Source organism: Colletotrichum graminicola (genome assembly GCF_000149035.1).
Source record: "Colletotrichum graminicola M1.001 genomic scaffold supercont1.12, whole genome shotgun sequence".
NCBI lineage: Eukaryota > Fungi > Ascomycota > Sordariomycetes > Glomerellales > Glomerellaceae > Colletotrichum > Colletotrichum graminicola.
In genome coordinates this window covers 180,912-208,701 of record NW_007361016.1, presented here as the reverse complement: position 1 = coordinate 208,701, position 27,790 = coordinate 180,912, and the positions used below count along the sequence as shown (strand labels likewise).

General features: G+C 54.2%; 12 protein-coding genes across 12 annotated transcripts; 7 read left to right on the top strand and 5 right to left on the bottom strand.

Moving 5' to 3' along the window:
• Window positions 1-373: 373 nt before the first annotated feature.
• On the top strand, window positions 374-3,896 carry GLRG_03886 (uncharacterized protein; the record flags this gene model as incomplete). The annotated part of the gene is made up of 2 exons (XM_008094571.1): window positions 374-879; window positions 947-3,896. 2 exons carry the CDS (start codon window positions 374-376, stop codon window positions 3,894-3,896), a joined length of 3,456 nt encoding a protein of 1,151 aa, XP_008092762.1.
• Window positions 3,897-4,940: 1,044 nt separating this feature from the next.
• Window positions 4,941-6,068, top strand: GLRG_03885 (TPR domain-containing protein; the record flags this gene model as incomplete). The annotated part of the gene is made up of 1 exon (XM_008094570.1): window positions 4,941-6,068. The coding sequence occupies one exon, from the start codon at window positions 4,941-4,943 to the stop codon at window positions 6,066-6,068; it is 1,128 nt and encodes a 375-aa protein (XP_008092761.1).
• Window positions 6,069-6,389: 321 nt separating this feature from the next.
• Window positions 6,390-7,157, bottom strand: GLRG_03884 (RWD domain-containing protein; the record flags this gene model as incomplete). Its single annotated transcript, XM_008094569.1, has 2 exons — window positions 6,390-7,012; window positions 7,091-7,157. The coding sequence occupies 2 exons, from the start codon at window positions 7,155-7,157 to the stop codon at window positions 6,390-6,392; spliced, it is 690 nt and encodes a 229-aa protein (XP_008092760.1).
• Window positions 7,158-7,518: 361 nt separating this feature from the next.
• GLRG_03883 (CPL domain-containing protein) lies at window positions 7,519-9,711 on the top strand (the record flags this gene model as incomplete). The annotated part of the gene is made up of 2 exons (XM_008094568.1): window positions 7,519-7,801; window positions 7,877-9,711. 2 exons carry the CDS (start codon window positions 7,519-7,521, stop codon window positions 9,709-9,711), a joined length of 2,118 nt encoding a protein of 705 aa, XP_008092759.1.
• Window positions 9,712-10,909: 1,198 nt separating this feature from the next.
• GLRG_03882 (uncharacterized protein) lies at window positions 10,910-12,226 on the top strand (the record flags this gene model as incomplete). The annotated part of the gene is made up of 2 exons (XM_008094567.1): window positions 10,910-11,639; window positions 11,694-12,226. The coding sequence occupies 2 exons, from the start codon at window positions 10,910-10,912 to the stop codon at window positions 12,224-12,226; spliced, it is 1,263 nt and encodes a 420-aa protein (XP_008092758.1).
• A 700-nt stretch (window positions 12,227-12,926) lies between these two features.
• Window positions 12,927-13,542, bottom strand: GLRG_03881 (RNA polymerase Rpb4; the record flags this gene model as incomplete). Its single annotated transcript, XM_008094566.1, has 3 exons — window positions 12,927-13,048; window positions 13,126-13,253; window positions 13,358-13,542. The coding sequence occupies 3 exons, from the start codon at window positions 13,540-13,542 to the stop codon at window positions 12,927-12,929; spliced, it is 435 nt and encodes a 144-aa protein (XP_008092757.1).
• A 610-nt stretch (window positions 13,543-14,152) lies between these two features.
• GLRG_03880 (sybindin-like family protein) lies at window positions 14,153-14,775 on the top strand (the record flags this gene model as incomplete). Its single annotated transcript, XM_008094565.1, has 2 exons — window positions 14,153-14,334; window positions 14,412-14,775. The coding sequence occupies 2 exons, from the start codon at window positions 14,153-14,155 to the stop codon at window positions 14,773-14,775; spliced, it is 546 nt and encodes a 181-aa protein (XP_008092756.1).
• Window positions 14,776-14,991: 216 nt separating this feature from the next.
• GLRG_03879 (von Willebrand factor type A domain-containing protein) lies at window positions 14,992-15,946 on the bottom strand (the record flags this gene model as incomplete). Its single annotated transcript, XM_008094564.1, has 2 exons — window positions 14,992-15,591; window positions 15,656-15,946. The coding sequence occupies 2 exons, from the start codon at window positions 15,944-15,946 to the stop codon at window positions 14,992-14,994; spliced, it is 891 nt and encodes a 296-aa protein (XP_008092755.1).
• An 802-nt stretch (window positions 15,947-16,748) lies between these two features.
• GLRG_03878 (uncharacterized protein) lies at window positions 16,749-17,909 on the top strand (the record flags this gene model as incomplete). The annotated part of the gene is made up of 3 exons (XM_008094563.1): window positions 16,749-16,935; window positions 16,988-17,246; window positions 17,300-17,909. The coding sequence occupies 3 exons, from the start codon at window positions 16,749-16,751 to the stop codon at window positions 17,907-17,909; spliced, it is 1,056 nt and encodes a 351-aa protein (XP_008092754.1).
• Window positions 17,910-18,104: 195 nt separating this feature from the next.
• GLRG_03877 (density-regulated protein DRP1) lies at window positions 18,105-18,898 on the bottom strand (the record flags this gene model as incomplete). The annotated part of the gene is made up of 4 exons (XM_008094562.1): window positions 18,105-18,520; window positions 18,583-18,670; window positions 18,736-18,755; window positions 18,832-18,898. The coding sequence occupies 4 exons, from the start codon at window positions 18,896-18,898 to the stop codon at window positions 18,105-18,107; spliced, it is 591 nt and encodes a 196-aa protein (XP_008092753.1).
• Window positions 18,899-20,451: 1,553 nt separating this feature from the next.
• On the top strand, window positions 20,452-23,382 carry GLRG_03876 (methyltransferase domain-containing protein; the record flags this gene model as incomplete). The annotated part of the gene is made up of 1 exon (XM_008094561.1): window positions 20,452-23,382. The coding sequence occupies one exon, from the start codon at window positions 20,452-20,454 to the stop codon at window positions 23,380-23,382; it is 2,931 nt and encodes a 976-aa protein (XP_008092752.1).
• Window positions 23,383-24,091: 709 nt separating this feature from the next.
• GLRG_03875 (zinc finger protein) lies at window positions 24,092-27,790 on the bottom strand (the record flags this gene model as incomplete). Its single annotated transcript, XM_008094560.1, has 6 exons — window positions 24,092-24,971; window positions 25,347-26,490; window positions 26,542-26,665; window positions 26,722-27,362; window positions 27,437-27,532; window positions 27,598-27,790. The coding sequence occupies 6 exons, from the start codon at window positions 27,788-27,790 to the stop codon at window positions 24,092-24,094; spliced, it is 3,078 nt and encodes a 1,025-aa protein (XP_008092751.1).

The following is a 27,790-nucleotide window of genomic DNA, read 5'->3' as shown; positions in this document are numbered from 1 at the left end:
AGAAACAAGGTGACTGCTGCCGTTTCCCCAAGATGCCGGCATTCTAGCACACGACACCCGTGCTTGTCTTCTCTGCCTCTGTGCATCGCTCGCCTACCACCCACCGCGCCGCGAGCCTTTCATCGACAGCGCTTGTCGACTACGCTACAACGATACGTCGGTTCGAAACATGCGAATGCCTCCTTCCGCTCCTCCACAAGACCTGCCCCCTCCCGAAACTCTTACAAGACATGCAGTCGCCGCTTACCTTGAACATGGAAAACGCGCCCTTTCGCTGCCATCCCAATCCATGAAGTCTTCGTCCCCGATGGAGAGACCCGCCACTCGCTCGCTCCGTCAAGACCACCGATCTCTTTCAACGCAACCGCTCACCATGGATTGTGGCCGCCCCTCTCGAATGCGGCCACTGCCATCTTTTAAACGCCCGCCACCCTCCAGCTCGTTCACCACGCTTCTCGTCCTTCTCGCTTGCCTGCTGATACAGCCTGTGTCCGCCGTTCTGATCCCTTTCGACAACTGCCTCCCCGACAGCTACAGGAACTACGAACCGTTGCCGTTGCAATGGAGCCCTGTTTATGTTGACGCTCGATTCGACACCGAAAACCCGAACCATTCACTTCAAATCATTGTATGGGGCAACGTGTCGGGCTCGTACTATAACGTCAGTCTACCGCCTGTTGGCGATCCGCGCTGGAACGATCCTAGTCAGCATGATGGCAAGATTCTCCGTTTCACCAAAGAGGGCAACAAAGTCACTACCCTCGCGAGCAAAGTCAACTTCTTGACATACGAGCCTTTCAGCAATGTCTCCAGCTTCTGCAACTACAGCCTCGTCAACGGCTCCTGCCCCCTCAGCCCGGTCTTCAACTCTACGCCCATGTAAGACTCACCCCCTTTTCCCTCTTCTTTTTCTCGTGTGGCCTGAGTCCGGCTAACTTTACTGCAGCACGAACCCGTATGGCAACTTACCTTCAGTGAATATCACAACCGATATGGGTTCGTCGTATGCCTTCGCCTCGCTTGCCGCGACTCTTCAGGTCATTTATGGAGACGACTTGGCAAAGCATATCGGCTGTGCTTCTGCCACCATAACCCCTGATTTGGGTGGTACTCGCGATCTTTTGCGTTACTTGCCGCTCGTCGTGCTCCTTTTTGTTGGGTTCGCGACCATGTTCGCCTCCGTGTTCAGCCCGTGGGGGTCGACGGACATCTTTCAGTGGACAACCAACTATGGCCGGGATGCCGATTTGCTGCGCTTAGTGACGCCAGGATTCGGGGATTGCCTTCAGTACATCCAGTTTGTGGCCCTTACTGGTGGGCTTACTCTCAACTACCCGGGGTTTTATCAGCCTGTTGTCAGCCAGGTGAGCTGGTCCGCATTGATGTTTAACGAGAGCTTCGTGAGCAAGTCTCCGGGCTGGCAGCCCATCCAAGATGGGATCTATGTAACCAACGGCTCCTATGGATTACACCGCTACGCGCAAATGGTGGGCATGACCGATGTCGAGGATATCTGGGCCGGGACCATGATTTGGGTCTGCGCCATCATTGCAGCGCTGCTTGTCCTCACTCAGATCGGATTCTTCTGTCGCTGGGTTCTGCGATTTATTAGCGATACCCCTGAGGAGGACCTTCGAGCCAAGAATATCCCCTTCTCTGTGGGCAATGTTGTGCGTATAGTATTCAACTACCTGCTGCTGCCCATCGTTGCACTGTCGACGTTTCAACTGGTCGTTGCCAGTCAGTCCCAAGACTTTGCGGTCGCGTTGGCTGTCATTACCCTTCTCATCTTGGTATGCTTTGCTGCATGGCTCCTATACTTGATTTTTAGGACTAGACCGAGAGCCGTTCTCTTCGATGATCTGCCGACTGTGTTGCTCTACGGACCGCTTTACAACACCTACTCGGATGAGGAAGCAGCCTTTGCACTCGTCCCAGTTACGGTCACATTCATCCGCGGCATTGCGATTGGCGCGGTGCAGCCTGTTGGGATTGCACAAATTGTCCTGCTCGCCATTTGCGAGGTCATTCACGTGTTGACCCTACATGCATTCCGGCCTTTTCAGTCTCCGACCTCAATGAACGCTTACCACACTCTTTTCTCGGTTTTGCGGTTCACCACCGTCATGCTCATGGTCGCTTTCGTACCACAGATGGGCGTGACCGAAGGCCCCAAAGGATGGATCGGCTATACAATTTTGTCAATACACGCCTGCGTTTTGGTTCTCGGATTCCTTCTGAATGCGTTGATTACGATTATTGAAGTCACGGCACGACTCCTTGGCGCCGGAGGCGACGATGCCCGCGGTCTCACTCGTGGTGGTTTGTCAAAGATCTTTGGCATGCGCCAGCTGCAGCGCCGTACTTCCCGGAGAGGCCATGGGGCACTGTCCCGGGCCAGCCACCTGTCTACCACGGGCATGCTCGATGCCGAAGAAACGTCAAAAACCGGCTATGTGATGCGCGGTGGCAGGTTAAGGAGCGAGTCGGCAGGTAGTGGGTTTCTCCTCCGGAGCCAACAGCGCAGCTCCTCCGCCCTCGACAGCATCGACCCATATACCGGACAGGTTCGTAACTTCGACAGTGGCAGCAACTTTACCCCGACGACGCCCGGTGAAGTCAGCACGTTCTCTTTCCTGCCATCCCCTGCTGCCGCCACCCGGCCCCCTGCTGCTGTTACTGTTGAATCCGCAGACCCATATTACCGGCCTCCAAGACGCCGTGGTGACACCCTTAACGGCTCGTCCACGTCTTTGCAGCATCGAGCCTCCGTCGCCGAATCCCGTCGTTACAGCCAGCCCGGTGCACATCTCGGGGATGCTGCGGCGGACTTGGAGGCACAGTTATCAAGGGGCCCAACACCAGCTCCTCAGGCCATAAACCTCGCACCCAGAGCAGACTACTCGACCAGAGAGGTTGACTTTTACTATGGAGTTCGAGGTCCCGCTCTCAATTCGGAGGGGGTTGGCCGTAAGCTCAGGACAGGCCCCGCTGACCCGACAAAACCAATGGCCACAGCTGCGGGGTGGTTCCGTACCATGTTCGGTGGTAAGAGTAAGGAGAAGGGAAAGGGATTCGAGGTGGTGCGAAGCTCGCGGATGCCGCCAGCTATGCGTGCCGCAGCCGATGCGGAGTACGATGCCGAGCTTCCACCGGAAGGCATCCCGGTTGCTATGGGTGTCTTGAGGAACGGGCCAATTGATTCCGACGATGACGAACCGAGCAACAAGGCTGCACGGAAACGCCCAGGTAATGGGGAGAACTCGGAAAATCTGCTCAGCGACGGTGTCTCGGTCGTATCTTCCGAATCGGAGATTGAAGAGATTGGCATACCGAAAGTGTCTGATGCACCGCCAACCCTGCCGGGGATAGCAAGCTCGGGCAGCTTCAAGTTATCAAGTCGAGTTCCGTCAAAAGCAAGTCGATCTGCTTCACAGAAACACAGGCGTCAGTCCACGAAATCTGACATTCCAGAAATTCCGCGGAAGAGCTCCAAGAGGGACTCTGTGACAGCACGAGGGCACTCACCGGCCCCTTCGTTGAATCTGATCCCGCCGACTTCACCCACGGGTCCTCTGAGCGGCGAGCCACCCAGAGGCATTACTGCTCCGGATGGTCTTGCGTCGTCGCCAAACACTGAGCGACTCCCCTTCCAGCGGTCAGACTCGCATCAGAAACGCTTGTCTTCCAGTGGATCCTCTCTAGAAGAATTCAATATTCGCAGGACGCCGAGCACCGAAAGACCAACCAGTTACGGCGTTGTTGCTCAGCACAGTATCAGCAGAGTTGATCCTGGGTCCGATCAGCAGGTCGATCTTTTGGGGGCTTCTGCTGAGCTCGTGGATGAGCAAGGACCTCCCAGCAGGTGTTCTTCGGCTAGAGGTCAAGCTTACTGAGAGGCCGGATCACTCGCCAATACGCATGCCCTTTTTCGATTACTCATCTCAGCAAGGCAAGGGCTTTTCCTAATTAATGTACGCGATGTATAGACTCGCAACCGCGAAATACTCGAATTTCCCAGGGTTAAGTAACGCATACTGGGTTGGGGATGGAGTTTTGGTTATTATATTTTATGCTTGGATCTTTTGTTAGCGATGGCGTCTTAAAACGGGACCAGTCTGGTATCAGATGGGCGGCCTGTCGTCACCCATGCAGGAGTTTGGCTGTTTGTGGACAGCGCTGGCTGACAGGGCCAGGGCTGTAATTAGTCACGACACTGACTTTACGAGGCTGATCAGTCTCCAATCAATACCTTTAATGAACGAAGCCTCGATCATTTGCGGCCGTCCAAACACGAGCACACGTATGTCCCCACATTGAAGTATCACAAGCATGTAGGTTCGAACTGCTTCATCATCGGCAGCATCGGAATGGATAGGTTACAAAACCCATGGTATGTTTCGCCTTTGTGTGAAGCAGAGCCATATAAGTCGACATCTCCCCAATCACATGTGTTACTGAAGACAGCGTTCAGTCATGTCGGATTCGCTGTCCGAGGTGCTAAGATACTGATGTGACATTCCGGCCATGTTTTGGAAAACAGCCCGCTCCCTCCCCCACCCCTCTCCCCCGACAACCAGAGTTAGTCAAGTGGTGGCAAGAGGGAAAGAAGCTGACGGTACAACAAGGAAGTGGTCCGAGGTGGAGGGAGTTGCGGGATCGGTGAGCACGGCTGGCGTCGTCGGTGTAGCAACCCCGCCATTGATATCATCTGTATCTTATCGATAAGAACACAATAAGTGCGATAAGAGTTTTTTCTTTCATAGCTCAGTTGGAACCCACCACCACGGGCAAGCGCAAGCTCAACTCATCTCTCACTCTCTCACTCTCATCACTCACTTTTAACAACCCTCGTTTGGCCAATAAACTTCCATGAAACCTCTTCCAGAGACCAGACGGCGAATACATCATCAAGCACATAACCTAGAATAGGATTCATAATGGCGCCAACTCGCCCCAACAAGAAGGCGAAGAAGAGAACGGAGAAGAAGCCCGCCAACCCGGCCCTGCTTCTCGTCGAGGCCGCGACAAAACTGCAAGAGGGTGACCTGGAGAACGCCGTCTCGGCTGCCAAGAAGGCACTTGACGGCACGGGCGTGGGTGGCGACTATGAGCTGGCGGCGGTGAACCTCCTGGGTCTCATCGCCATTGAGATGGGCGAGGTCGACGAGGCGCGGGCCTACTTCCTGCGGGCCGTCGAGCTCGACATTGACGGAACCCTCGACGAACGCATCGGCGGTGGACCGGAGAAGTTCCTTTGGCTCGCACAGCTCAGCGAGGAAGGAGGGCAGGACAGCGTCAACTGGTTCGACAAAGGCGCTCAGTCACTCAGGGGCCAGATCCAGCTGCTCGCGGACCTGCCGAAGCGAAGCGCCGAGCAGGAGACGCAGCTGGAGGAGCGCAAGAGGAAGCTTGGCGGGGCGCTGTGCGCCGTGGCCGAGGTGTACATGACGGACCTGTCGTGGGAGGCGGACGCGGAGCAGCGGTGCGAGGCGCTCATCACCGAGGCGGGTCTGGTCGCGCCAGAATCGGCGGAGACATGGCAGACGGTGGCGAACGTGAGGATATCGCAGGAAAAGGTGGAAGAGGCGCGGGCGGCGCTGGCGAGAAGCCTGGAGCTGTGGGTGAACCTGCCGCCGCTGGATCCGAACGTGCCAGATTTCCCGACGAGAATCAGTCTAGTACGCTTGCTTCTCGAGGTGGAGATGGAGAAGGAGGCGATCGAGGTGCTCGAGAGGCTCGTGGGCGACGACGACCAGAGCGTGGAGGCGTGGTACCTGGGCGGCTGGGCCTTGTTCATCATCGGTGAGAAGGTCAAGGGCAAGAGTGAGAGCCAGCTAGACGAGGACGATGAGGACTGGAAGTCAACGTGGGACACGTCGAGGCGGTGGCTGATGCGATGTCAAAAGCTTTACCGGGAGCAGGAGTACGAGGACGAGCGGCTGGGCGAGCACGCCAAGGAGCTCCTCGCCTCCATCAATAAGGAGCTCGGCGACCCACCAGCGGAGGATGAGGATGACGGCTGGGAAGATGCCGGCAGCGACGAGGATGAGGCGATGGAAGGGTGAATTGGGGGCAACTGTGATTAGAGACGAATCGTGGCGGGATCATAACCATTGGGAGGCTCGGCTGACAGCATTAAGATCACGGAGTTTTGGGAGTCTGGAATCGGGATGGAAAAGAGAAAAAGACGTCCAAAGGTCATAAAAGTTGTTCCTTTTTCCCCCGCATTGTCGTCGTCACGGGTTCGTTTGTGGCGGCATATAGATGAGGTACATATACCATAAGAACCACAGTCGTTCCTTCTTTAGAATCCAAAAGCAAACGCCAACGGAATGAATGCATTTCTTCCCCTCCCTTTTCCCATGAAAAGACTAGAAGCCGACGTCTCACGCAGCCTCGACCTTGAGTCTGTCGACGCCCTCTGCCAAGCCCGCGCCATCTTCCTCGTCTTCGTCAACAACCTTGCCAACCAGGCCGCGCTCCCACAGCTGCTTCCCCGTCAACTTGACGGGCTCCTTGATCTTGGCCTTCTTCAGCTCAGCGAGACGCTCCTCCTCCTCCCGCTGTTTCTGCTCCTCCATCTCCTTGATGAAGCCAGCACGCCACTTAAGGAACGTCTCGGGCGTGACGGGAGTGCCGTGAAACTTCTTGTTCTCCTCGCGCTCCAGTTCCGCGGCGCGCTCCTCATGCTCCTTCTCCCGCGCCTGCTTGCGCTCTTCGATGAGCGCCTCGGCTGCCTCCTTGAGTGCCGAGACGAGCGAGAAGACCATGGCCATGCCGAGGTTCTCTTGAATCGTCTCCTCGATCCCCTCTAGCAGGCGCTCTCGGTCTTCCGACACGTTGAACCACTCGTACGGCGCGGCGTTGGGTACGGACTGTAGGTCGAGCGTGGGCGGCTCATCGGGATAGGCTTCCGGATAGCGAACCTGTAAGAACATTGTAGGCGGTTCGTCTTCCTCTCCCGGGACATCGAGGGCAATTTGTATTCTGAACTCAGTCTCTGAAATATCTATGATGGCACCAGTGGTTAGTGATGGTGTTGCTTGAGGTGGCATGGCGTGGTGGGGTAACGGATCGCAACACTCACCTGTAATCTCTTCCGGGAAGATGGACTCGAGCACCTCGCGCTCCTCGACCTGTTCTTCGCGCCCCATATCTCCAGATTTTTCAGCTCTTGAGACCTGTTATTCTCTTGGTAGCTCAAAAGAAAGGCGTGATGGTGCTGTTTACAGGCCCAAGGTCGTTGCTAAAGATGCCATCGATAGCATAGGTACGTACTTGTGCAGTGGTGGGGTTATGCGCTCAATACAGCCTAGCTCACGCTGACCGCCCGGCAATTGAAATAAAAATTTCTGAATTTCCCAGGCAATTCTGCTACCGCTGTAAGTTCGCACCCACCGTCGGTCGCCCTCTCTTTGTACCCTCCGAGAGAAGTTTACGGATTGCGATTCTGCGGCTGTCCACAACCGCAACTTGCCCCCTCTCCAAACAGCCACACATACGATTCTCTGCACAATGGCATCCTCCAATGGTGTCAAGAGAAAGAGTGCTCCCGCCGGCAAGGGTGCTTCTGATGGAAAGTTCTCCAAGAAGGCCAAGATTGACTCAAAGAAGAACGCGGAGCCTGTCAAGGCCCCTGAGAGCGACAATGAGGACGATCTCGACAAGTCACCTTCGGACTCGGAGTCGGATGATGGGGGTGTCCAGCTGAACCCTCGTGACAGGGCGCAGCAGGCTCAAGCCAAGGGCAAAAAGGAAGGCGCCAATGGTGCTGAGAAGAACAAGGTCTTCGAGAGAGGTAAAGAAAACCCTGGGGGGATGATACGCTTGCTGCAAGCTCTCAATTGCAAACGCTTACATACAGTTGCAACAGGCCAAAACTCAAAAGAGTCCCATGCCATCCAGAAGAAGCTGGCCCTCGAGCGCAAGGCCGCGAAGCCCCTCTCCGATGAGCTGGCACGAACCAAGAAGATCTGGGAGCGATTGCGGAGGAAATCTCATGTGCCATCCGAGGAACGGAAGCAGTTGGTAGATGAGCTTTTCACCATTATCACCGGCCGGATCAAGGATTTCGTCATGAAGCACGACGCCACGCGCGCTGTCCAGACCGCTCTCAAGTATGCCACCGCCGCGCAACGGAAACAGATCACCCGTGAACTGCAGGGAACCTACACTCAGCTGGCTGAGAGTCGATACGCCAAGTTTCTCATTGCCAAGATGGTAGTACAGGCCGACGGCGAGATCAAGGACCTCATCATCCCTGAGTTCTACGGCAAGGTGCGCAAGCTGATCAACCACCCTGAGGCATCATGGATTCTCGACGACATCTACCGACAGATTGCGACAAAGGAGCAAAAGGCCATTCTCCTGAGAGAATGGTATGGACCCGAGTTCGCTCTCCTTGAGCGCAGCAAGGACGAGAAGCCGACCTCTGACCTAGCCGAGATCCTCGAGAAGAATCCCAACAAGAAACAGCCCATCCTGAAAAGTCTGCATGACATGATCAACTCGCTCGTCCAGAAGAAGATGACCGGTTTCACCATGCTGCACGACGCCATGCTGCAATACTTCTTGAATATCAAGCCTGGCACAGAAGATTTCAACCTCTTCATTGAGATGATCAAGGACGACGAGGAGGGCGATTTGCTGAAGAACATGGCGTTCACCCGCTCGGGATCCCGGCTGGTGGCATTGCTATTGGCCAACGGCACCTCCAAGGACCGTAGAAACCTGCTCAAGGCTTACAAGGACAACTTCGTTCTGATGTCAGGCGACCCGTTTGCACACATCGTTATCCTCACCGCTTTCGACGTGATCGATGACACAAAGATGTCATCAAAGGCTATCTTCCCTGAGCTGATTGGCGATGACAAAGAGAAGGCGACAGAAAACATTGTTGTCTCTACAATAAATCCCTATGCGAGGGCTACCCTTCTCTATCTGTTGGAAGGCCAGTCTAGAGCCCTCTTCCCTGCGAACATGAGTGAGGACTTGGCCATCCTCAAAGAGGTCCACGCAATCCGTCAAACAACCAGCAAGAAAGACGCCGAGGTGCGGAGAAAGGAGTTGATTGCTGTTATATCACCGGCGCTTTTGGAGGCTGTTGCTTCTGCTGCGCCAACTTTGGTGGCAGACCCCTTTGGCTGCCAGTTGGTTGCGGACGTTCTCCTCTGTGCTGTGGGTGACAAGACAACTGCTCTTGAGGCCGTAGCTGCGGTTGCTGAGGGTGATCCAAGCGCAGAGCCCATGGAGGTGGAGGGAGTCACGACCTCTATCCACGTCTCGCGGACACCATTTGGAGGTCGGTTGATCAAAACGCTCATCGCCGGTGGCAAGTTTAATAAGGAGACCGGCAAGGTCGAGCCCATTGAGCCACCACTAAAGTTTGCCGACGTTCTGTACCCGGTCATCAAGGATTATATTCTGGACTGGGCAACAGGACCGAGCTCGTTCGTTGTGCTCAATATGCTAGAAGCAAAAGACTTTAGCCACGCATCTGAATTGAAGAAGATGCTCAAGAAGCACAAGAAGGCTCTCGAAAAAGCAGCCACGGAGGAGACGGCCGAGCAGAAAGAGGCCAAGGAAGCCAAGGCCCAGAAGGAAAGCGAAAAGAGCGACAAGGGCGCGAAGAAGAGCAAGAAGGGCACTGCCAAATCGGACAAGCCCATGGGCAACCTTGGTAGCAAGCTTCTGCTGGAGAAGCTGTAGTGCCGTTTCTGTACAAAAATGAACCCGGATTGGTGAGCAAACAGTTCTTCGTAATGTTTTCAAATACCCACATACGCGTGGCAGTATGTGTATCGACAATGGCGTGCAACACGGTTAGTCTTAAGGGTAGGCATCGAATAAATCAAGTTTGGGGGTTTAAACGTATAGCATCGAGACAACATCGCAGGTGAAGCGCTATCATGGTGGAATCTTGCATTTCGCATCCGCTTTTGGATGTAGCCGAGCGGTGATGGGGGCTTAGCCATCGGGTCGATAGCCATTGTCTCGGCCCGTGACGTGGTGGCAAATACAACGGGCTTGCTGCATTTGGTCTCGTCCTACCGTGTCCATTTCCGTCATTGGGGCTCGGCTCTTGCGTTGCCGAATCGTGAGGGGTGATGACACGGCTTTTGCTACTTGTCCATGGACAGCATTCATCCGAGAGCAAACACCGTAGGGCGGTCCTCCCCCGGATACGGCCAAACGGACAAGCATCAAAGATAGAAGACTGGCCACCCTTCTCTGTAGTGTAAGTTGGCGTCCAGTGTGTTGTCTCATCTGGTGTGGAGGTCGGCTCGAGGCTGGTCTGCGAGTGCTCACTGGTGACTGTAGTAATGCCTTGGCGTGATCATCAGCCCAAATTCGAGAGTTCTCGGTAACTGCCCGTAAGAGGAGAGAAAAGAGAAGAGAAGAGAATAAAGAGTTGGTTGAGCTAGAGGCCCATGGTCTACCCAGGCGAGAAGACTAAAATTAGGAGAAGATGAAGACACTGTAGGCATGTAGGGGAGGCAGGCAACGCCCATCGCCCCTTCCCTTCCTTCACTTCTTCCTTCCATCCATTCATTTCCAAGCTACCAGCGACCAATCTACCTACTTACCTAGGTACTTTGAGAGCATTTCCTCTTTCCCTTGGCCTTTTCTTTCGAATACAATTTTTCGGCTTGTTGAAGAGGTGCCTTGCAGACCCGGCGGTTCTCCTGAATCACCTTAGTGAATTCATTTTTCTTCAACTCTGCCTATCTGACCCCCATCATCGCTCTTTGGTTTACCTCACTTCAACCTCGCTTGCATTCATTACCATACAGTTTTGATGGTGATGCGCAAATCGTCAAGCTATTGACGACGTCGATCTTCTTGCGTCGCCTCTTGCCGCACATCTATAACGATTATTCGCCAAGAACAACTACCTCCCGCCGACATGCGTATCTCAATTATCGCAAGAGGCAAGGACACCTGCGACGCCGGCTTCACCTACTTCGAATGCGAAGAGGGCTATCGCGGTTGCTGCCACTTCAACCCTTGCCCTGGCAACACTTGCCCGCGTGAGTCTCGCAAGGACCAGCCAGGCAAGACTATCGCATCCGTGGCTGCGCCTGTTCTCATCTCTGCCACGTCGTTGGCGAAGAAGTCTATTGTCACCAGGACCTTAACCATCACAACACACCAGTCTCAGTCGATGAACATCGTGACTACCACCGTCTTCCTGGCTGATTCTACGGTTCCGGGAGGCGCCTGGTACACTGACCCAAAGGGTCGACCCGCCTCGTCCATAACTTCTCTGGGCCCATCTATGGACCCTACAGACACTCCGGCCTTTAACATCCCTTTCACCTCCGTCAACCCTCAGGTGTTTACTACTTCGACATCGACCGCTTCTCCTCAGCCCGATTCTGAAAACAGCCTCTCCACTGCCGTACAGGCCGTGATCGCTGTCTCCATCTTAGTCGTGCTTGTGGCAGTAATTACTGCCTGGTTCCTCTGCACCAAGCAAAGAAGGAAGCTCCGAGGTTCGCGGGAGTCTATCAGCTCCATCGGCAGAGATGGCAACAGCACGGATGGGAGCAGGAATGGCTCGAAGGAGGACCAGAGCAAAATACCCACGACTGCCAATCCAATCCGATCCGATGATGGTTTTTCTCCCTTTGGAGGTAAGTGGCCTCTAACATTTTATCACTGGGTTTCATGGAGCTAACCAGTCACAGGATACTATGAGGAGCCTCAGATTCGCTTCAACCGAGCCAGCAACACGGGCTCAGACAGAATGATGAATCACCCGACCGGTCCCGATACTCGTGCCTCTGCTCTTCCGCAGCCGCCGTTGGCTGAAATCATGAGACCCAACACAGCCAATCCTGATCCCATTTACTGCACTGCCAGTGCAACTCCTGACTTCGTTTGCCGCACTGCCAATGCGACGCCCGACTTCATCTGTCGTACTGCCAACGCAACTCCTGACTTCATATCTCGCCTTGGCACGACCACCCCTGAGCTTCACGGCCCTCCCCAGCAGGCGGCCATCGCCGAGCTGGCTTCGCCAGGTCTGCCCAGGGTTATCGAGATTTGTAGTACTCGCAGCGGTGCGCAGATATACAAGCCGTACCGCCCGAGTACCGTTTTGTACCCTGTCGCTGAGATCACGCCGAGACTTCTCACCGGAACTCTGAAGCCCACCGTGGACGAGCGTCTTGAAGGTCGACATGTGAACAGCTGGACTAAGTGGGATCCCATCGCTTGAGGGGCATCATCCGATGCTTCTCGAGGATCTTCGGTCGATGCTGCGTGGAATTGAGAGAGTTGGAGGCTAGGTTAAGGGGAGGGAGTTTAGAACTTCGGCAGGCGTTGGACGATACCCAGGATTGCTTTTCGCATACATGATTTGCCTGATATTGCCGGTTCCTATCAGGGTTATTTCAAACCGGCACTGATGAAAAAATACAGCAACAAAGTTGGAGACAGAGAGCCGTCATGGTCACCCATAGCTAGACCAACTAATTGACATTTCTAATCCAATCAATAACAAAAAGTGACGTCGATGACGTCTGTTGTGTAAGTTACGCCTACAGTGACCACTATAGATAGGTAAGAGTGACTCCAGTTGCGAGAGCGCATGTGCATGGCCTTATGATGCCGAATTCATGGGTATTTTGGTATTCAACACATACTTAAAAAGACATTCTGATCCCCTCCTTCCTGTGTACGCCAATCATGCAGTATGCTTCTTGTACAGAAGCGTTTTCGTGACCTTTCCATTTTTCTTCCTCTTTTTGCCCTGCCATAGATATTGAAAGTTTTCCACTTCTCTCATCGGTTGACTGTATGTGCTGGCAACGTGAGACCTGTTTGCCTCCCCAGTGTCGCCGCGAGTGTCTGTTGTGGATGTGTCCCTCCCGGCTACTGCCAATTTGAGGGACTAAAGATCGAGCGGTGTGAGCGCATCATCGGCTTTGGAGCTTGCTGATCTCATCGAGGAGTATTTGCAAGTCATCGTCACTGATCTTGTCTTGTAGGGAAGGAATGAGTGTCTTTGCTTCCTCCGCGGTTTCGCAGCAAAGGGATCCTGCATCCGGTTAGCGAATGATGTTTTTGAGCGAAGGCTGTCAGGCGATGCCAGATGCAAGGTGGCATTCTGCTTACCTATTTGTGCTCGCTCGAACTTGGCAAGCTGCTTGTGTGCGCTGAGCAATCGCTCGACGGCCTCAACGTTCTCCTTCTGGCGGAACCGAGAGAAGGCATCAAGGTAGTTGAGAGTCTGCGTCAACATTCTGAAGGAGTACAGAATTTTAGCTATTTGTATCCTCGAAGGGTGCCTGCTTCAACTTTGGCAAAAAAGTGTCGCGTGACGGTAGGTGGGTGCATCAGGGCTTACTCGGTTTCGTTGATGTTCTTGCGGTCCATCTTCCGCTTCGTCACAAGCGCATTGATGACCAGAGACGCCTCCGATAGGGTGAGAGTATCTACATGTTGGAATTCACCGAGATTTAGGATGGTCGAGGCTTCCTCACTGCCCGGGGGAGGAGGCTTTGGGCGCGAAGTAGGAGCATGATGCGACATGGTGGTCTGTGTTTTTTTTGTTTTGTTTTTTTGCGATTTATCGAGGGATAGGGCCGATTTGAGGGGGGGCAAGAATCGAGGTCGGAGAGATTTATGAGCCGGCTGAGCTGGAGATGTTGTGCAGGTGGATGGTGGAAAGGGAAGAGGAATCTCGTGAAGCGACCGTTGTCGGCGGAAGCTACAACGGGGTAAGGTAGGTGAGTTGTGGATGAGGCTGAGGATAATGTTCCAATGGAAGCCTACCTCTGTCGGCGTCCTTCTAAGTCCCTTCCGCCGGGAGGGGGGGAGGGGGGGGGGGGTCGGAAGAGAGAATGTGTCCGTTAAGTGTGTCCCTCGGGACTAGCGTAGGCACCTACCTGTAGGAAGGGGGGGGCGTCGACCTAGGGATACTGGTGTGTATTTAGCGACCCATGTTCGCTGGGAAAGTATGCAACTGGAAGAGTAAGGGCGCAGCTTAACCACGTATCCTGCCCGAACCTGAGGCCAAGCGGAATATCGACATCAAGTTCATGACTGTGATATTCAAAGATTGATGAGAATATCCAGAAGGAATTCCCATATCTCGCGTTCAAATCTTCATCAGCCGTGAGCTGGTTTGTCGTAGGAAGCCATGTATGTCGTCGCCTCTTCCTGCATAGTCAGGCATCTCACTGACCTCGACAACAGGACTGTCTTTGCGCTCATTGTCATTAACAAGGCTGGAGGCTTGATCTATAATCGCACATTCCATGAGGGCGGCCTCAATCAGCTGAGCACAAATGATTACCTCGTCCTAGCAGGCACGTTTCACGGGTAAGCGGGAACCTCACTCCCTTCACCCGGCCCTTTTAAGTCGAGGATCCGACGGACACTCACACACCCATCACCAGTGTCCACGCCATCACCGCCCGTCTGAATCCTTTGATGAGCCGGCAAGACGCTGCGGCGGCAGCGACAGCAGCCAGCGTGACAGCGGCGGGTGGCATTCCTTCGCGACCCGAACCGCCGACAGGGCTAGAGGTCATGGAGTCGGAGAACTTCCGGATGCAGTGTTTCAACACCATGACGGGCACCAAGTTTCTGCTATTCACCGATACGACACAAACCAATATCGACGTCACCCTGCGGAGGATATACGACCTATACAGCGATTATGTCATGAAAAATCCCTTCTACCAGTTGGAGATGCCGATCCGTTGCGAAATGTTTGAGCGCAAGCTGCTGTCGTACATCCGGGAGATCAACAATCGTTAGGTTTCGAGGACAGTCGCTTTGAATGGCAGATGCGGGGGAAGGAATTCAGTAATGGGGTCTGATTTCGTTTGGGTTGGGAAACAATCTTCATCGATGGCGTTTATAGGAGTACCACGCCTTTCTATTGAGCCGCATGTGGCTTTGGGACTGTGCCAATGTTCTATTTTACATACTCGAGGTAGTGGTCAATCAGAAGGATGGGCTGTGCCCATCGCCTTACGAGGTGTCCATCGTGTCATCGTCTTTCTTGTCGTTCTTCTTGCTTGGCTCCCCGTCCTTGTTTAGGAGGGGTGCATTCTCACCCTCTTCTTTGATATCCTCAAGCGATCCCTTCTGCCCGGCCTCGGCCTCCTCCCGCGCCTTCTTCTCCTGCCTTGCCTTCTCGTCCTCCATACTCATGCGCAGCGCAAGAGCGAGCTCTGGGTCCATGGCAGGGTCAAAGTCAAACTCGCCAAAGTTACCGCCGCTGCTCTCGCCGCCGCCACTTCCACCACCGCCGCCACCGCTTCCACCAGCAGAGTCACCGAGAAGGATCGGACTCGAGATGAGCTGGTCGCTAAGAAGCTTGCTGCTCGGGGGAATAACGACCAGGTTAGAGCCTTCGCCACCCTTGACGCTCTCATTGAACGCCTGCAGTTTCTTCTGCGTATCGTCATCGTCCAGATCGCCGAAAAGCACGAAATCGACCGAGACATTGCCCTTCTTCATTTTCTTGGCCAGCTGGACTAATTTCTTCTCTTCCTCTTCGATGGGCGAGCAGACGAAGACGATTATCCGTTGCCGTTGGGATTTGTTCTGACGGTGCTTCAGGGCAAGCTGAAGGGGGCAAAGCACGTCAGTAGAGATAATTAAAAAGGACTGAGGAAGTATCTGAACTCACTCCGGCGACTTGGATGCCCGTAGCCAGGTGTGATGTCCCCTTGATCTTGGTCTTCGTGCGGTGCAGACCATCCAGGATTTTGCCCTGATCTGTCGTGAGAGTGACCAACACCTCAGGGCCTTTACCCCCCATGCTCATTAAGCCGACTGAGGACTCGGGGTTGCCGTTGGTAATGGTCTGGAAAATGACGTTGACGGCATCGGCCTGGGCGTCGTATCTCGTGGGTTGGTAGTCGCCATTGCGACTGCTTTCGCTATTGTCGACAACGACCATGACCGCTTCGAGGACCATCTTGACGGTTTAGGTGGCGAGCCGGGCAATGAACTGAGCAAATGAACACTTCTAAATTTGGTGCAGTCCCTTTGTGGTCGACGTTGTTGAGATTGTTCGGGATGTGTAGAGGAGAACGTGGTGGAACGAGAGGTTGGATGAGCGAGCTTCGGATGGCGGAGGGAAGCTTGGTGGGCAGGAGCTCCTGCGTAAGGCAGTTCAGCCTGGTGACGCTGGTTGCGTACATGTAGCAGTACCTGGACTTCCGGTTTATCTTGCGGCTCGAACGTGTACTGGAACTTAAAGCCTGTCTCTCAGATAAATTCCCAGATAGGCAAGCACGCCTGTGGGGATCCAACAACGGGTTAAGTAAGTATCGGGCTGCTTGTAAGCCATGAGGTTCAGCTTCATTAGCTCTGCTACCCACAAACTATTCAATATTATATCAAGTAACTCAAGTGTAACTTCATCTTGATCAGCGGTATGGTTTACGATACCAAAAATAAAGTGATAGCTAGGTCAACCAGCGCAACATGTCTGATAGCAGTACACAGGGTCAGCCGAATCAGTGTCCTTGTAACGAGTTTGTGGCGGAACCCCTTGCTGCATTGGTAGTGGTCTAGACAGGATTATGTAAGATACTTAACCGCTGTTGAGTTTGTTTACTTTCTAGAGTACCAGCCACTCACAACAGAGCCTCCAACCTATCATCCTTAGCTTTCAACATCCTTCACGCCTTCCTAGCGATTAGGCACGTTGCTCCAGCGCCAACTACCATCGCACATTGCCATCTGCAAATCCCAACAACAGACACTAAGACACTATGGCTTCCGCGCGAACGAAGAAGAGAGTTTCGGACGAAGTCGATGAGCAGCCCGCGATGTCAGAAAGACAGGCAGTTCCTACAAATGCCGGCACACCTTTGCTGAGCAGCAGTCCCAGCAAGCGGCAAAGGCTTGGAATCAGCTTAGAGCAGAAACAGGCGATCATCGATAACCTGCAATTAGAGAGTGAGTGTACAACTCGCGATGATACTAGACGCGTCGTCTAATGGTCTGGCAGTTACCGATCGTGCCAGGCGACTTCGCGCACAATACAACCAGCAGGCACAAACCCTTCGATCACGTATACAGATGCGCGTCAACCGCGTTCCCAGATCCATGCTCAAGATGACTATGGCCGATTTGGTTGCTAGGGCCGTCGAGCAACAAAAGCGCGTTGAGGCAGCTTCGCGGCCGCCCCCAGTGCCTGAAAAGGACTTTGCTCTCCGGACGAGCCCTTACAAACTAGCACCTCCAGCGCGTCCTACCAAGCGTCTGAGGTATGTTATTATTGAGAGCGATTACGTGAATGTACACTGATGGTGGACGGTAGTGATGCTATGGCAGGCGGAGACAAGGAAAATGAGCAGATTCTCAATCCCAAGAAAAAACATCGTGCTGCTCCGGCACCTCTGAGCTCCTCTCAGATACTATCGCCAACATCATCAAACACTAGGTCGCTGGCACGCGAGCGACCGCTTTCCTCGCCGTCAAAGTCCTCTCAAATCGCTAGACCCACATCCCCCACGAAGCAGCACACGAGTGCTCGATCGGCTCTCTCAAATATGGTTGAGAAAGCCAAGAAGACCGGCCGCACAGCCCCGTCGCATCCTCTGAATGCCTCGACAGCCAGCTCCAACGCATCTGCACCTGCACCTGCTACAGGTACTGCACCTCCAACAAGAACGCGACGCGCCAATACAACAACTGCAGCCAAAGCACCATCGCGACCTGGAACGCGAACGGGCAAACGAATTAGCGACTCTAGCGAAGACAGCACAGGAACCGTTGTAAAGAAGAAGACAGCATCAGCTTCCGCGAAAAGAACTGTCATGGGCACAATCAGGAAGGGCGTTGGCGCGGCAACTAGGAAGCCAGCAGCACCCCATTCGGCACCAGCATCTGCAGCAGGAACTACGAGAGTCCTGCGGAAAAGAGGTTAGCTTCTTCTGTATGAATCGTGTGAGGGATCATTGGGTATACGGCATTGCTAGCATGGGCGACGGATGCACGGTGCGCCTGAATGTGGTCACCTGTGGGATTTAAACGGCGTTTGGGGAATAATGACAGAAATGATGACAGCCAGGCATACTCATAATCAATTGATAGACTACGTCGCCTCCTCTTGCCAAAATAGTCTAAGCCGGCGCGCTGGCCTTCTTCTTCTTGTCTTCCACCAGCTCTATGTTGTCCTCGGGTATCTCCTTATACTTCTCCAACAAAAACTCCTCAATCTCGTCACTGACATCGCCCTGTACTACAATCTCCTCGCCACCGCTCGGGGTCTTGGTAACAGATGAGCCAGTAGCAAACTTCTTTCCAAACTCCTTGGCGACCTTTTTGTTTTCCAGCCCGAAAGACTCAAGACCGGAGACGGACGTGACGAACTTTCTTTTGTTGCGCTCGATCCTCTTAATGGTGACGACACTCTTGGCCAACTTGTCGGCTTGTTTGGCTTCGGCAGCCTCGGCCTTAGCCGCCTTCTTCTGTGCGTCTTTGGCAGCTCGCTTCTGTGCGTCGACGGAGAGGGATGCAGTCGCTGCCTCCAGAGCCTCTATAGATGGTGTATAAGTATCTCGGCAACACCAAGGAAATAGACATGGTGCGGAGTCATACCTTGCGACCATATGTTGGCATACAGGTCGGGATGGTGCTTTTCAAGCCAGTCCTGACACTTTTTGACAGTGCCGCCATATTCGCAGTACTGTATCATAAACACGACTAAGCACTGCTATTTTCCGGTGAGGTTTTTGAGTGATAATAACATACCTCTGGGGGAAGGGTGCAAACTATACATTGGGTAATAAGTCAGAATTCGCGTCTTGAATATGCTTGGGTTCATGCGCCGCAATGTGAGAAACTTACCGCCACAGTAGATCACATGGCGGCCTTGAGGCTCACCAGAGGTTTCTGGCTTGTCATTGTCGGCCATGACGATTTGAAAGGGCCGGTTTTGACAGTGGAGGGGTCGCTTGCAAAAAGATGTCAAGCGAAGGATTCAAGGACGTAGGAGACGCGTGCCTTCCTCTTGTCTTCTCTGTTCCAAGGACGGCCGACTGCGGGGTTGATTGAGTTGATGGCGGGGCATGCATGAACTGCCACAGCAGACCACCCCCAGTTGCAGTGCTTAAGTAATCAGCTGTGGCTGGAGCTTAGAGGTTAGGCGATTCGACCGCTACTGACCCGCCCTCTCCGATCCGCTTCCCTCCGGCCTCCGTCTCCACAAACATCACCAACGCATTCACTGGACCTGCAAGTGATTCAACCTGCACGTTGTGTACAGGCTCGGCGCGCTCAGCTCGATGACTTCAGTAATATGCACATGCTTCCAACCTGAAGGCGCTTTGGTTTCCACTTGCTTTGAATTCGGGCGCCACGACCATCGGACCACTGACATCTCCATGTCGTGCGTGCTTGGCCCGAACTGAATCACCGATTGAGCAGTCAAGGCCGATAGTCCATTGAAGTCTTGCATGCTGAGTCTTGATGAAGTTTATGCGACACTCAATAGTCTTCTCTCCATGAGGCCAACTCAGGGACCCGTTCAACTCGGCGACAGAGCTAGGTCAAGTGGCCAGTCGTCCAATCGATGTCGCTTTTAAGCGCCCAACTTGCGTTAGCCATCGTCATTGGCGGGTGGCTCGACAGCAATGCATTCCCAATCAGGATTTGCTCCCACCTCCTCACCTCTCGTCTTCGCGCGCGCCAGCCACTCGCCGCTCACCCAGACCATGCTCGCCTCCTGTGTCCCAAAATTAGATACGCTTCTTCGAATGCCCATTGGGCAAAGGTCTCACTCATGAACTGATGGCATACCCTTTTGGGGTGGAGATGGGCCCTTCGTCTTTCCATCACGGTCTCTCACGCGCTGGCAGCACATTCCCATTCGGGCCAATGCAGTCTTTGCAGCAGGCGCGCTGCATGATGGGTGCTGCCGAGCGAATGCATCTGGTGTGCGATACTATGCTGTCTTCTCTCTCTCGGGTGCGCTCAGTTCACCGTCCCATCGTGCGTGGTGCGGACAGCGTAGTTCGCAACCCACTCATGCGGCCACCACCAGGTTAGCCGCCTTCCGTCGTGGAAGAGCAGGGTCTCGCGAAATTATATCACTCGCTCCTGGCCAACCGCCAGACCTTCTTCCCTCTCCTCTTCTCTTTTCCCATCTCTTTCGCTGTGTCCTTGTTATTGCAAACCCTCCTCTTGAAGGCTTCGTTGATCGAAGCAGCCTGTCGTTTACACGAATTTTCTTCCTGCCCTTCATATCCAGACATAGACGCTGGCCGTCCTTTGAGAGGCGCTTATCTAGACGCAACGTCGCATTTTGCCTATACTTATACTGTTACAGCACATTCAACTGCAAGTCTATATCAGGATATCTGACTTGCATAGGGGAATATGGCTGAAATTACTCACTTACCCTCGTCAACATACAGGCCTCCCTCTCCTTCGCAGGCTAGAAGGCTGGTGAGGTCACTTAATACTATAATGGAGGAGGAGAGCGAGGATACACAGTACGCTACCGACAACAGGCAGCTCCGGAGCCAAACGTCGAACCTCAAAATTGAAGCCTGGTTATCACCGCTCAGCGACCACTTTCCCACACCAAGAGGCTTCCACTTCCTCTCTGCCCCGATCTTGCCGTCCTCACCATCGACCATCTCGGCCGACGAGAGTAGCTCACCTTCTACCTCCTCAAACCCATGGAATAACAACAGGTCAAGCGTAATGACCGACGTCACCGAGTTCGATGACCTATACGATGTCACGGATGAGGATGAGCCCCCCGAGTTGCGTCGAGTACCGTCGCGCAAAGACTCAGTGAGGAGACGCAAATCTGGTCGTAACGCGGTGTCGAAGAAGACTGCGGCTGGTGTTCGAAGAGCTTTACCCCCTCTAGTCATACCCGGCGGTCGGAACACATCAACAGAAGACTGGTCTGCTGCCAGCCTCAAAAAGACCCTCGCATCGCCAGTGCCTCCTACACCACCAACCCGTGTCGAGATGTCTCCTCAAGTCTTCTCCTTCATGCAGGCGAAGCAGGCTCAGGAGGTGCCCACAATTTCGGCCCCGCCGTCTCTCGATGGGAGCTTGAGTTCAGAGCAGTTGGCTCAAATGTCAGCGCCACCTACCCCTATCATCGGTAGCGACGACGGCAAGGAGGCAGACTGGTCCGGCGTGCGACTTCAACCAGGCGCTTTGGCGACTCTGCATGCTCTATCTGGTGATAACGATAGCCTACACGAACATGATCATGAACACTCCGATCAGGTTCTTGAGATTCCTCAAGAACCTGTGCCCGAAATGCGTCAACAACCTCTGCGTCTCTTCACAAATCTCTTTGCCCAGCCGGCTCGTGTTGCCGAGCTCACCCCCAGCTCTCACCGTCGGTCTCTTGCTGATCTCACCAAGCTTGACATCCCTTCACCTGGCGGCTTCTTTTCTGGCCTCTCGCCCAGGACAAGGACAACATGGCACATGCCGACGAGATCCCCCGAGGACATGGTGCCCCCAACGTCAACCACCGCAGAACAGTTCTACCGCTGCCCCTGGAACGTGGACGCCTCGGTACCTCCAGTCCCGGCTGCACCCGCTAAGCTCATTCTCAACGATGCTGCCGAGCAATACTACCGCAGCTCAGTAACGTCTACTTCTGCAATCGTAGAGCAGGTTGTTGAGGTCAATGACAAGGAGATGGACGAGGATGACATGCCAACTGCCAGGCCGATTGTTCCAGCAAATGGCTCAAGCTCTTCCGTGACGCTAGCTGAGCCAACCTCCCCCGAGGTTGAGGATGCTCCAACTGAGATCGTCACGGTTTACGACCCCGAGTATGCGCGCAAGCAACAGGAGGTCGCCCTCTCCAATCTCGACCGCACAGAGATATGGCTCATGGCCCAGCGCGCCTACTTAAAACCCCTCGAGGCCAGCCAAACAGAGGAGCATGACCGCAACCTTGGCACAATCCTGGAAGCCGCTGACGAGGAAGTCGAGAGCTTCCTGGAGCAGGAGATTCCGTCAGCACCGAGGAAAAAGACTGTCCGCTTTTCCGAAATCATCACCAAGACCGACATCCCCCGTCGTCTGCCTTCCAAGCTTTCTAGACAGGAGTCCGCCTACTACCGCGCCTTCCAAGACTACGTCATTCGCTCCAGTAAGCAGGACGTCTTCGTACACCAGCTCCCCCGATTTGAGGCCCTCCAGGCCCAACGTGTCTGCCTGCGTGAGTTCCACCGCAACCAGCTTCTCGGCAAGTACCAGCTCAGCGTCGTGCCGCAATCCGCCAAGAAGCGCCTCAGCGCCAACGTCGCTCGCGGTGACGACATCCTTGTCGACGACCCGGAGAAGCTACGCCGCGAGAAGGAGTGCGAGGCCATGTCCCAGATGGCCATGCCGGCCTGGCATGTCGCCGCTATCAAGATGCTCAACGGCGGCAAGCTCATCTCGGCGCCCGTCGCCAAACGCCTTGGTCGCCTGTCCCGCATGGCCCCTGGCCGCGACGGCGTCGCCCGTGACAGGGCGCGCATCCTCGATCTTGGCGGCCAGTCGGCGTGCGACTGGGCTTGGCACTGCGCTTTGCAGTATCCCAACACCAAGATCTACACCGTCACCACAAAGGCTATCCGCCAACTGTCCAACTCCAATGTCCGTGGCCCGCCCAACCACCGCCAGGTCGCCGTTGAGCGCCTTACTCGCCTGCCCTTCAAGGACAACCAGTTCGACCTCATCTCGGCGCGCGAGCTGCACAGTATCCTCAAGTTTATCGGTGAGAACGGCGAAGACGAGTGGGAAACGTGCCTGAGGGAGTGCCTGCGCGTACTCAAGCCGGGCGGCTACCTCGAGTTCTCCCTCCTTGACTCGGACATCATGAACGCGGGCCCTCTCGGCCTTGCAAAGAGTGTCGAGTTCGGTTTCGATCTCAAGACCCTGGGTTATGATCCGAACCCAACAAAGATGTTTCTGGGCCGCCTCTCTCGCGCAGGCTTCGACGAGGTCCGGCGCGCGTGGGTGTGCCTGCCCATGGGCGCGCGCCCGCCCTCCCAACAACAAGAGAAGCCTCTTCCCTCACTTCCCGCCGTCCGGGCTAACCCGACGGGCGAGGAAGTCAGGACGGTAACGATGGAGGCCATGGTAACCGGTAGCACAGACGGCGTGGCCAACGTCACGGGCATCGTTGGTGGCTGGAGCTGGGAACGCTGGCTGCTGCGATGCGAGATGGAGAAGGTTAGTGGTGAGTTACGACTCGCAGACACAGTGACGGCCGGTCCCGCAATGAGAGAGGCCGGCAAGAGCGTCGAGGGCGTCGCTGCCATCGTGGAGGAGGGGCGAGGCTGCGGCGCCGGATGGAGGATGTTGAACGGGTACGCAAGAAAGCCCAAGACCGGCACAGGGCTCATCTCTGTCGGTTTCGAGGTTTAAGGGAGCTTCCACGAAGAACAGATAGTTTCCTTATATTCTTCCCTTTTGTTTCTCTCTCTATATCTTCCCTTCTCCCCTCAGTTTCACTCTGTCCCAATTTCTTTTGTACAAGCAATTGATGATGAACGTAAGATGGGATGAGCAAAGTATCTATGGTTAACGGAAGCACATGTAAATATGGATGATGAAGTATCGAGGGGTGTAACTCAGGTGCCTAATATTGCGTGGCTGGTGTTTTACAGGCGCTAGAGGCTTATCGATGGAAGCTATCCATGGTTGCTTCCAATTGCTATATATCCAACATCCGTCAAGTGCTTTCTGTCCCTGTCTGCAAATCAAGAGTGATTTAAATTGGAAGAAGGCAGAGATTAAAAAGAAGGGTAAATATAAAGCTGCTCTGGACTTCCAACGCCCAGAGACGTACCTACCGGAGGTCGATGAGCGAGTATCCTTATTGGCCCCACCCACTAGCAGCTCACAATGACATACCGGAGAAGACCGAATGAAATCGGGAAATTTATGATAAGAAAGGGAGTTCGGCCACCGTGAACCAGTGGTATCGTATTATTAACAGGTTACGCTATGTCAAATGTTATTTGCAAAATTGTAAACAATGGGGGTATTCGGGGAGACAAATAATCATCCTACACATGGGGCGTATATAATAAAACTTTCTCGGCATTTACTCAGCGACCGATCCGCCATTATATCATGAATTAGTGTCCATCTTTTCGCCTACAAGCGACCCGGTTTTGACGTTAATATTCTCGCTGTCGCCCAGTCGGTCCCTCTCGTCCAGCCCCGACGTTGAGGGTAACACGGAAGTATCTCTGGGTGTTTTGGATGACGCCGGCACAATCACGTTGAGAACGCAGTCATCCAGATGCTCATAGAACTCTTGAGCCGTGCCAAAGTAGCTTTGGCAAATTGAGCACTTCGCGCCATCGCCGCGGACGTTGCCGGACCCACTGATAATGAGCTTCCGGCTGTTGGGGGGTGTCTGTTCAACGTTGTGGACCGACGTCAGGTGGCGCTTGAAAACATCGGCTCGATTAAACGCTTTCTCGTACGCCGTTCCCACTCCAGGACAAAAGGGACAGATCATTGTCCCTTTATAATGTGTCAAAGCGTGCCTATTTTTGTCGTACTTCCGCGCGAACCCCTTGGTGTGGTACTCACACGTTTCTATAGGGCACTTCTCCGGCCGTTCTTCTTGATGGGTGAGCATGTGAGCCGCGAGATCCTTAAACACCCGGCCACAATCCGGATGAGGGCAGCGTGTGCGATTGTCCAGTGTCTTGCTCGACGGGCTGCTTATCTGGGATGAGACCATTGCTTCAGCGGGAGCGATCATCAAGGGAGCGTTTGGCGGCACTGCTGCCAGCATCGTTGGTCCAAAAGTGGGAGAACGAGCCGGCGCCGGCGGCAGTGGCTGTGCTTGGGTAAAATATTCTGGCGGTGGTTTGTAGTCAACCTCCTCCCCTCCACTGGAATCGTCCTGGTCCTGAATGTCGACAGATTGCCGCACTTCTTTCATCCAGTCCTTCAGAACGGTCATGGGGGGCCAGTCTCCACTAGCCTTTCCACCCCTATGCGGATTGAAGTGTGCTCTCCTGAGGTGTGCCGCTGCATTGTAATACGCTCCATACCGTTTCTGCGTAACGCAAGCTTTGCATTTCGATAATGGAACCACTGGCTGTGGCAGAGTCGGACTGTAGCTTTCTGGTTCGGTGCACACCCAACGCCTGACTAACGAGGCATGTTTCGCGTCGGTATGCCTTCGTAGTTCGTGCTCGCCCCTGAATCCTTCTGGGTATTCGTTACATTTGATGCAGTAGACCCGACGCAAGGGCGGCCGCTGGTATGTAGGTCGCCCTCTTCCGCCTGGAAGCGGAGACTCCAATGACCGCATGGGTCCCCGAGGGAATGTTGGACTCTCTCCAACTGTGTGCCTGCGACCTAACGGGTCCAGTCCCTGGGGGGAGGTAAGGTAGTCGAGGCCACCAGTCGCACCGAAAGGGTCTCGGTCCAGAAGTGGGGCCGGGTGCGGGACCCAGGGATCGCCCAAAGCCCGGGGGTCATACATGGGACGCCTTGGTTCTTCCCCAGGTTTAACAATGGGTGGTAGGACGAACATGCCGGTCCGCGGAGGAATTCTCTGCCTCAGAAAGCCGTTGAATGTGGTTGTGCCTTCCGTATCACCATCTCCCAGGCGCATCAGAAAGTCCTTGGAGGACGCAAAACCCTGCTGGGTCCAAATGCCTTTTCGGACAACCACATGAAGCGATTCCATTGCAGCCCTGTCCCGGTCATTCAAGTCGAATACTTGCTCATCGAGGAGCATTGGTCCGGAACTCGCAAAGATCGTGACCAAGAGCTTGTAGAGGCCGTGCATTGCATGCGCACCTCCTGTCCCTCTCCAAGTCGGTGGCAGCTGGGATGATGGGCGTCTTGGCAGGTAAGACGCATGGCCCGCCAGTATCGTGCGAACAACGCTGAAAATGCACAATGCGATAAATACGGCAAGCCAGCTTTTGGGGTCCTGTGGGACACTTTTGATAGTTGCGCCTCCAAAAGCCCGAAGAAATTGCGCCATGCAGTTGCAAACCAGGCGATAATGTGCATCTTGGCCAACCTCGTCGATAAATAGGGGTCGGTGCTGGGGCCCGCTCTCCAGACAGATCGAAGGTTCCGGTTGTTCGAGGTCCCAAAATATGACTTCTCGCAAGAGCACTTTCGCTCGATACAGGACTGGGAAGACGGCCTCTTCCATGTCTCTCGTTGCTGCAATCAGCCCACTGGTCTTCAAGAGATGGAGAAAGTTGTATGTAGTCCCACTGCCGTTCCAACTCGCTGTAAGTACGCTTAGACTCGGTGGCGGTCGCTCGACTGCTTCCCTAGAGTAGGTTGAAGTTGTAGTATTGGCCAGGGGAAGGTTCGCGAGCTCTTCTGTCCACCAGAAGCCGTCATCAAAGTCGAGGTTCGACTTGACAGCATGTAGTATGTCTGGAGAAATTCGATAATAGTTTTCCAGATGGTCATTCATACTTCTCCGCCGAGTGAGTGGTGATGTGATCGGGGTATGGGTTTGTCTCGGGGATATTGGCGCTACACCTGTTAGCTCAACCCGGCACTTCTCTCAAGCCACTAAAAACTGACCTGGAAGCATGATGTCTGAAAAGGCATCCAGAGGGCCACGATGGCACCCAATTGCTTTCCAAAAGCCATTGCCAGGGCTTAGAGTGTAGTCTATGCAATAGTGACAAGGATCATTGGAGTCGCACTGCCAGCATCGGTTAGCAGCTACAACAAGCGCTGTCACGAATGAACAAGTCTTACTGGTTGCTTTTTTGCCAGGCAGCGCAAACAAGGTCCGGAGTCTTGGAGCAACCTGAGCTCGCCAATGGACTGTAGTCGAGACTGGCCAACCCTACTACGCTTGAGAGGGGGGAGCAAAGGGTCGACCTCGGAATCAACAGAGCCTCGCCCAGGGCCGGAATGCTCGCTGGCCATTGAATAGGACTGCGAAGTGTCCCGACGGTCCCTGGGCTGGCTTGCTGCCAACGGAGGGAGCTGGGTGCCAGAGGGTATTTTCGGAAGTTGAAGCGCCAGAGGCTGCTTTGCAGCATCGGAACCCCATGGCCGAGGTATCGTATGCTCAAGAAAGGGGAGAGGCGGAGTGTTGCCAACGGACATACCCGAATCACGATGGGCGTGGACATTATGCTCCCGGGCGTGGCTGTCTCGGTCATCCTTATTGTAAAAGCCGTAAATGAAGTGTATACAACGCTCGTCCCAGCATTTGAAGGATGAAGGGGGTCGAGATGACGGCGACAAACTTTCTCTTATTTTCCACCCACGGACAACTGGATCATAACTAGCAAGATTACGATCCAACCAGGCTGCGTATCCTGACGGCGCTTCGTCGTAAAGTAATCGCTTAAGGGCGTCTACCATGCTGGGGTCTGACAGATCGTGGCCTAAACGAGAAATTAGGTACCAGTCAAGAGGCGTCGCACTTCAGACATGCTGTGTTTCGCAAACGGCAACTCACCTTGTTCCAGAAAAGCAACCTCGATGCACTCGCACCGATGTTGCAACGATCTAGCCTCCTCGAGCTCAGATATTATGGGGGTAGTGGATGAAAGGCCTGTACGGACAAGCCAAGTCGTCAGGACCGGATCGCATAAGCATCAGGAGGGGCAGTAAGCTTACGATGAGTTTCGGAGTAGGCCTGCAAAACTCGCAATTTGTGGCGGAGCATATCGAGCTCCAGCTTGACATTAGGACCATACTTTGCGGGCAGCAAAGCGGCAAGCCTGGCTTGAATATCGGCCTGCTGGTCGAGAAGTTGGCGAATGGCGCCGTCGAGGCCCGGATCGGGGATGGTGTGAGGATCGGCTGCCAT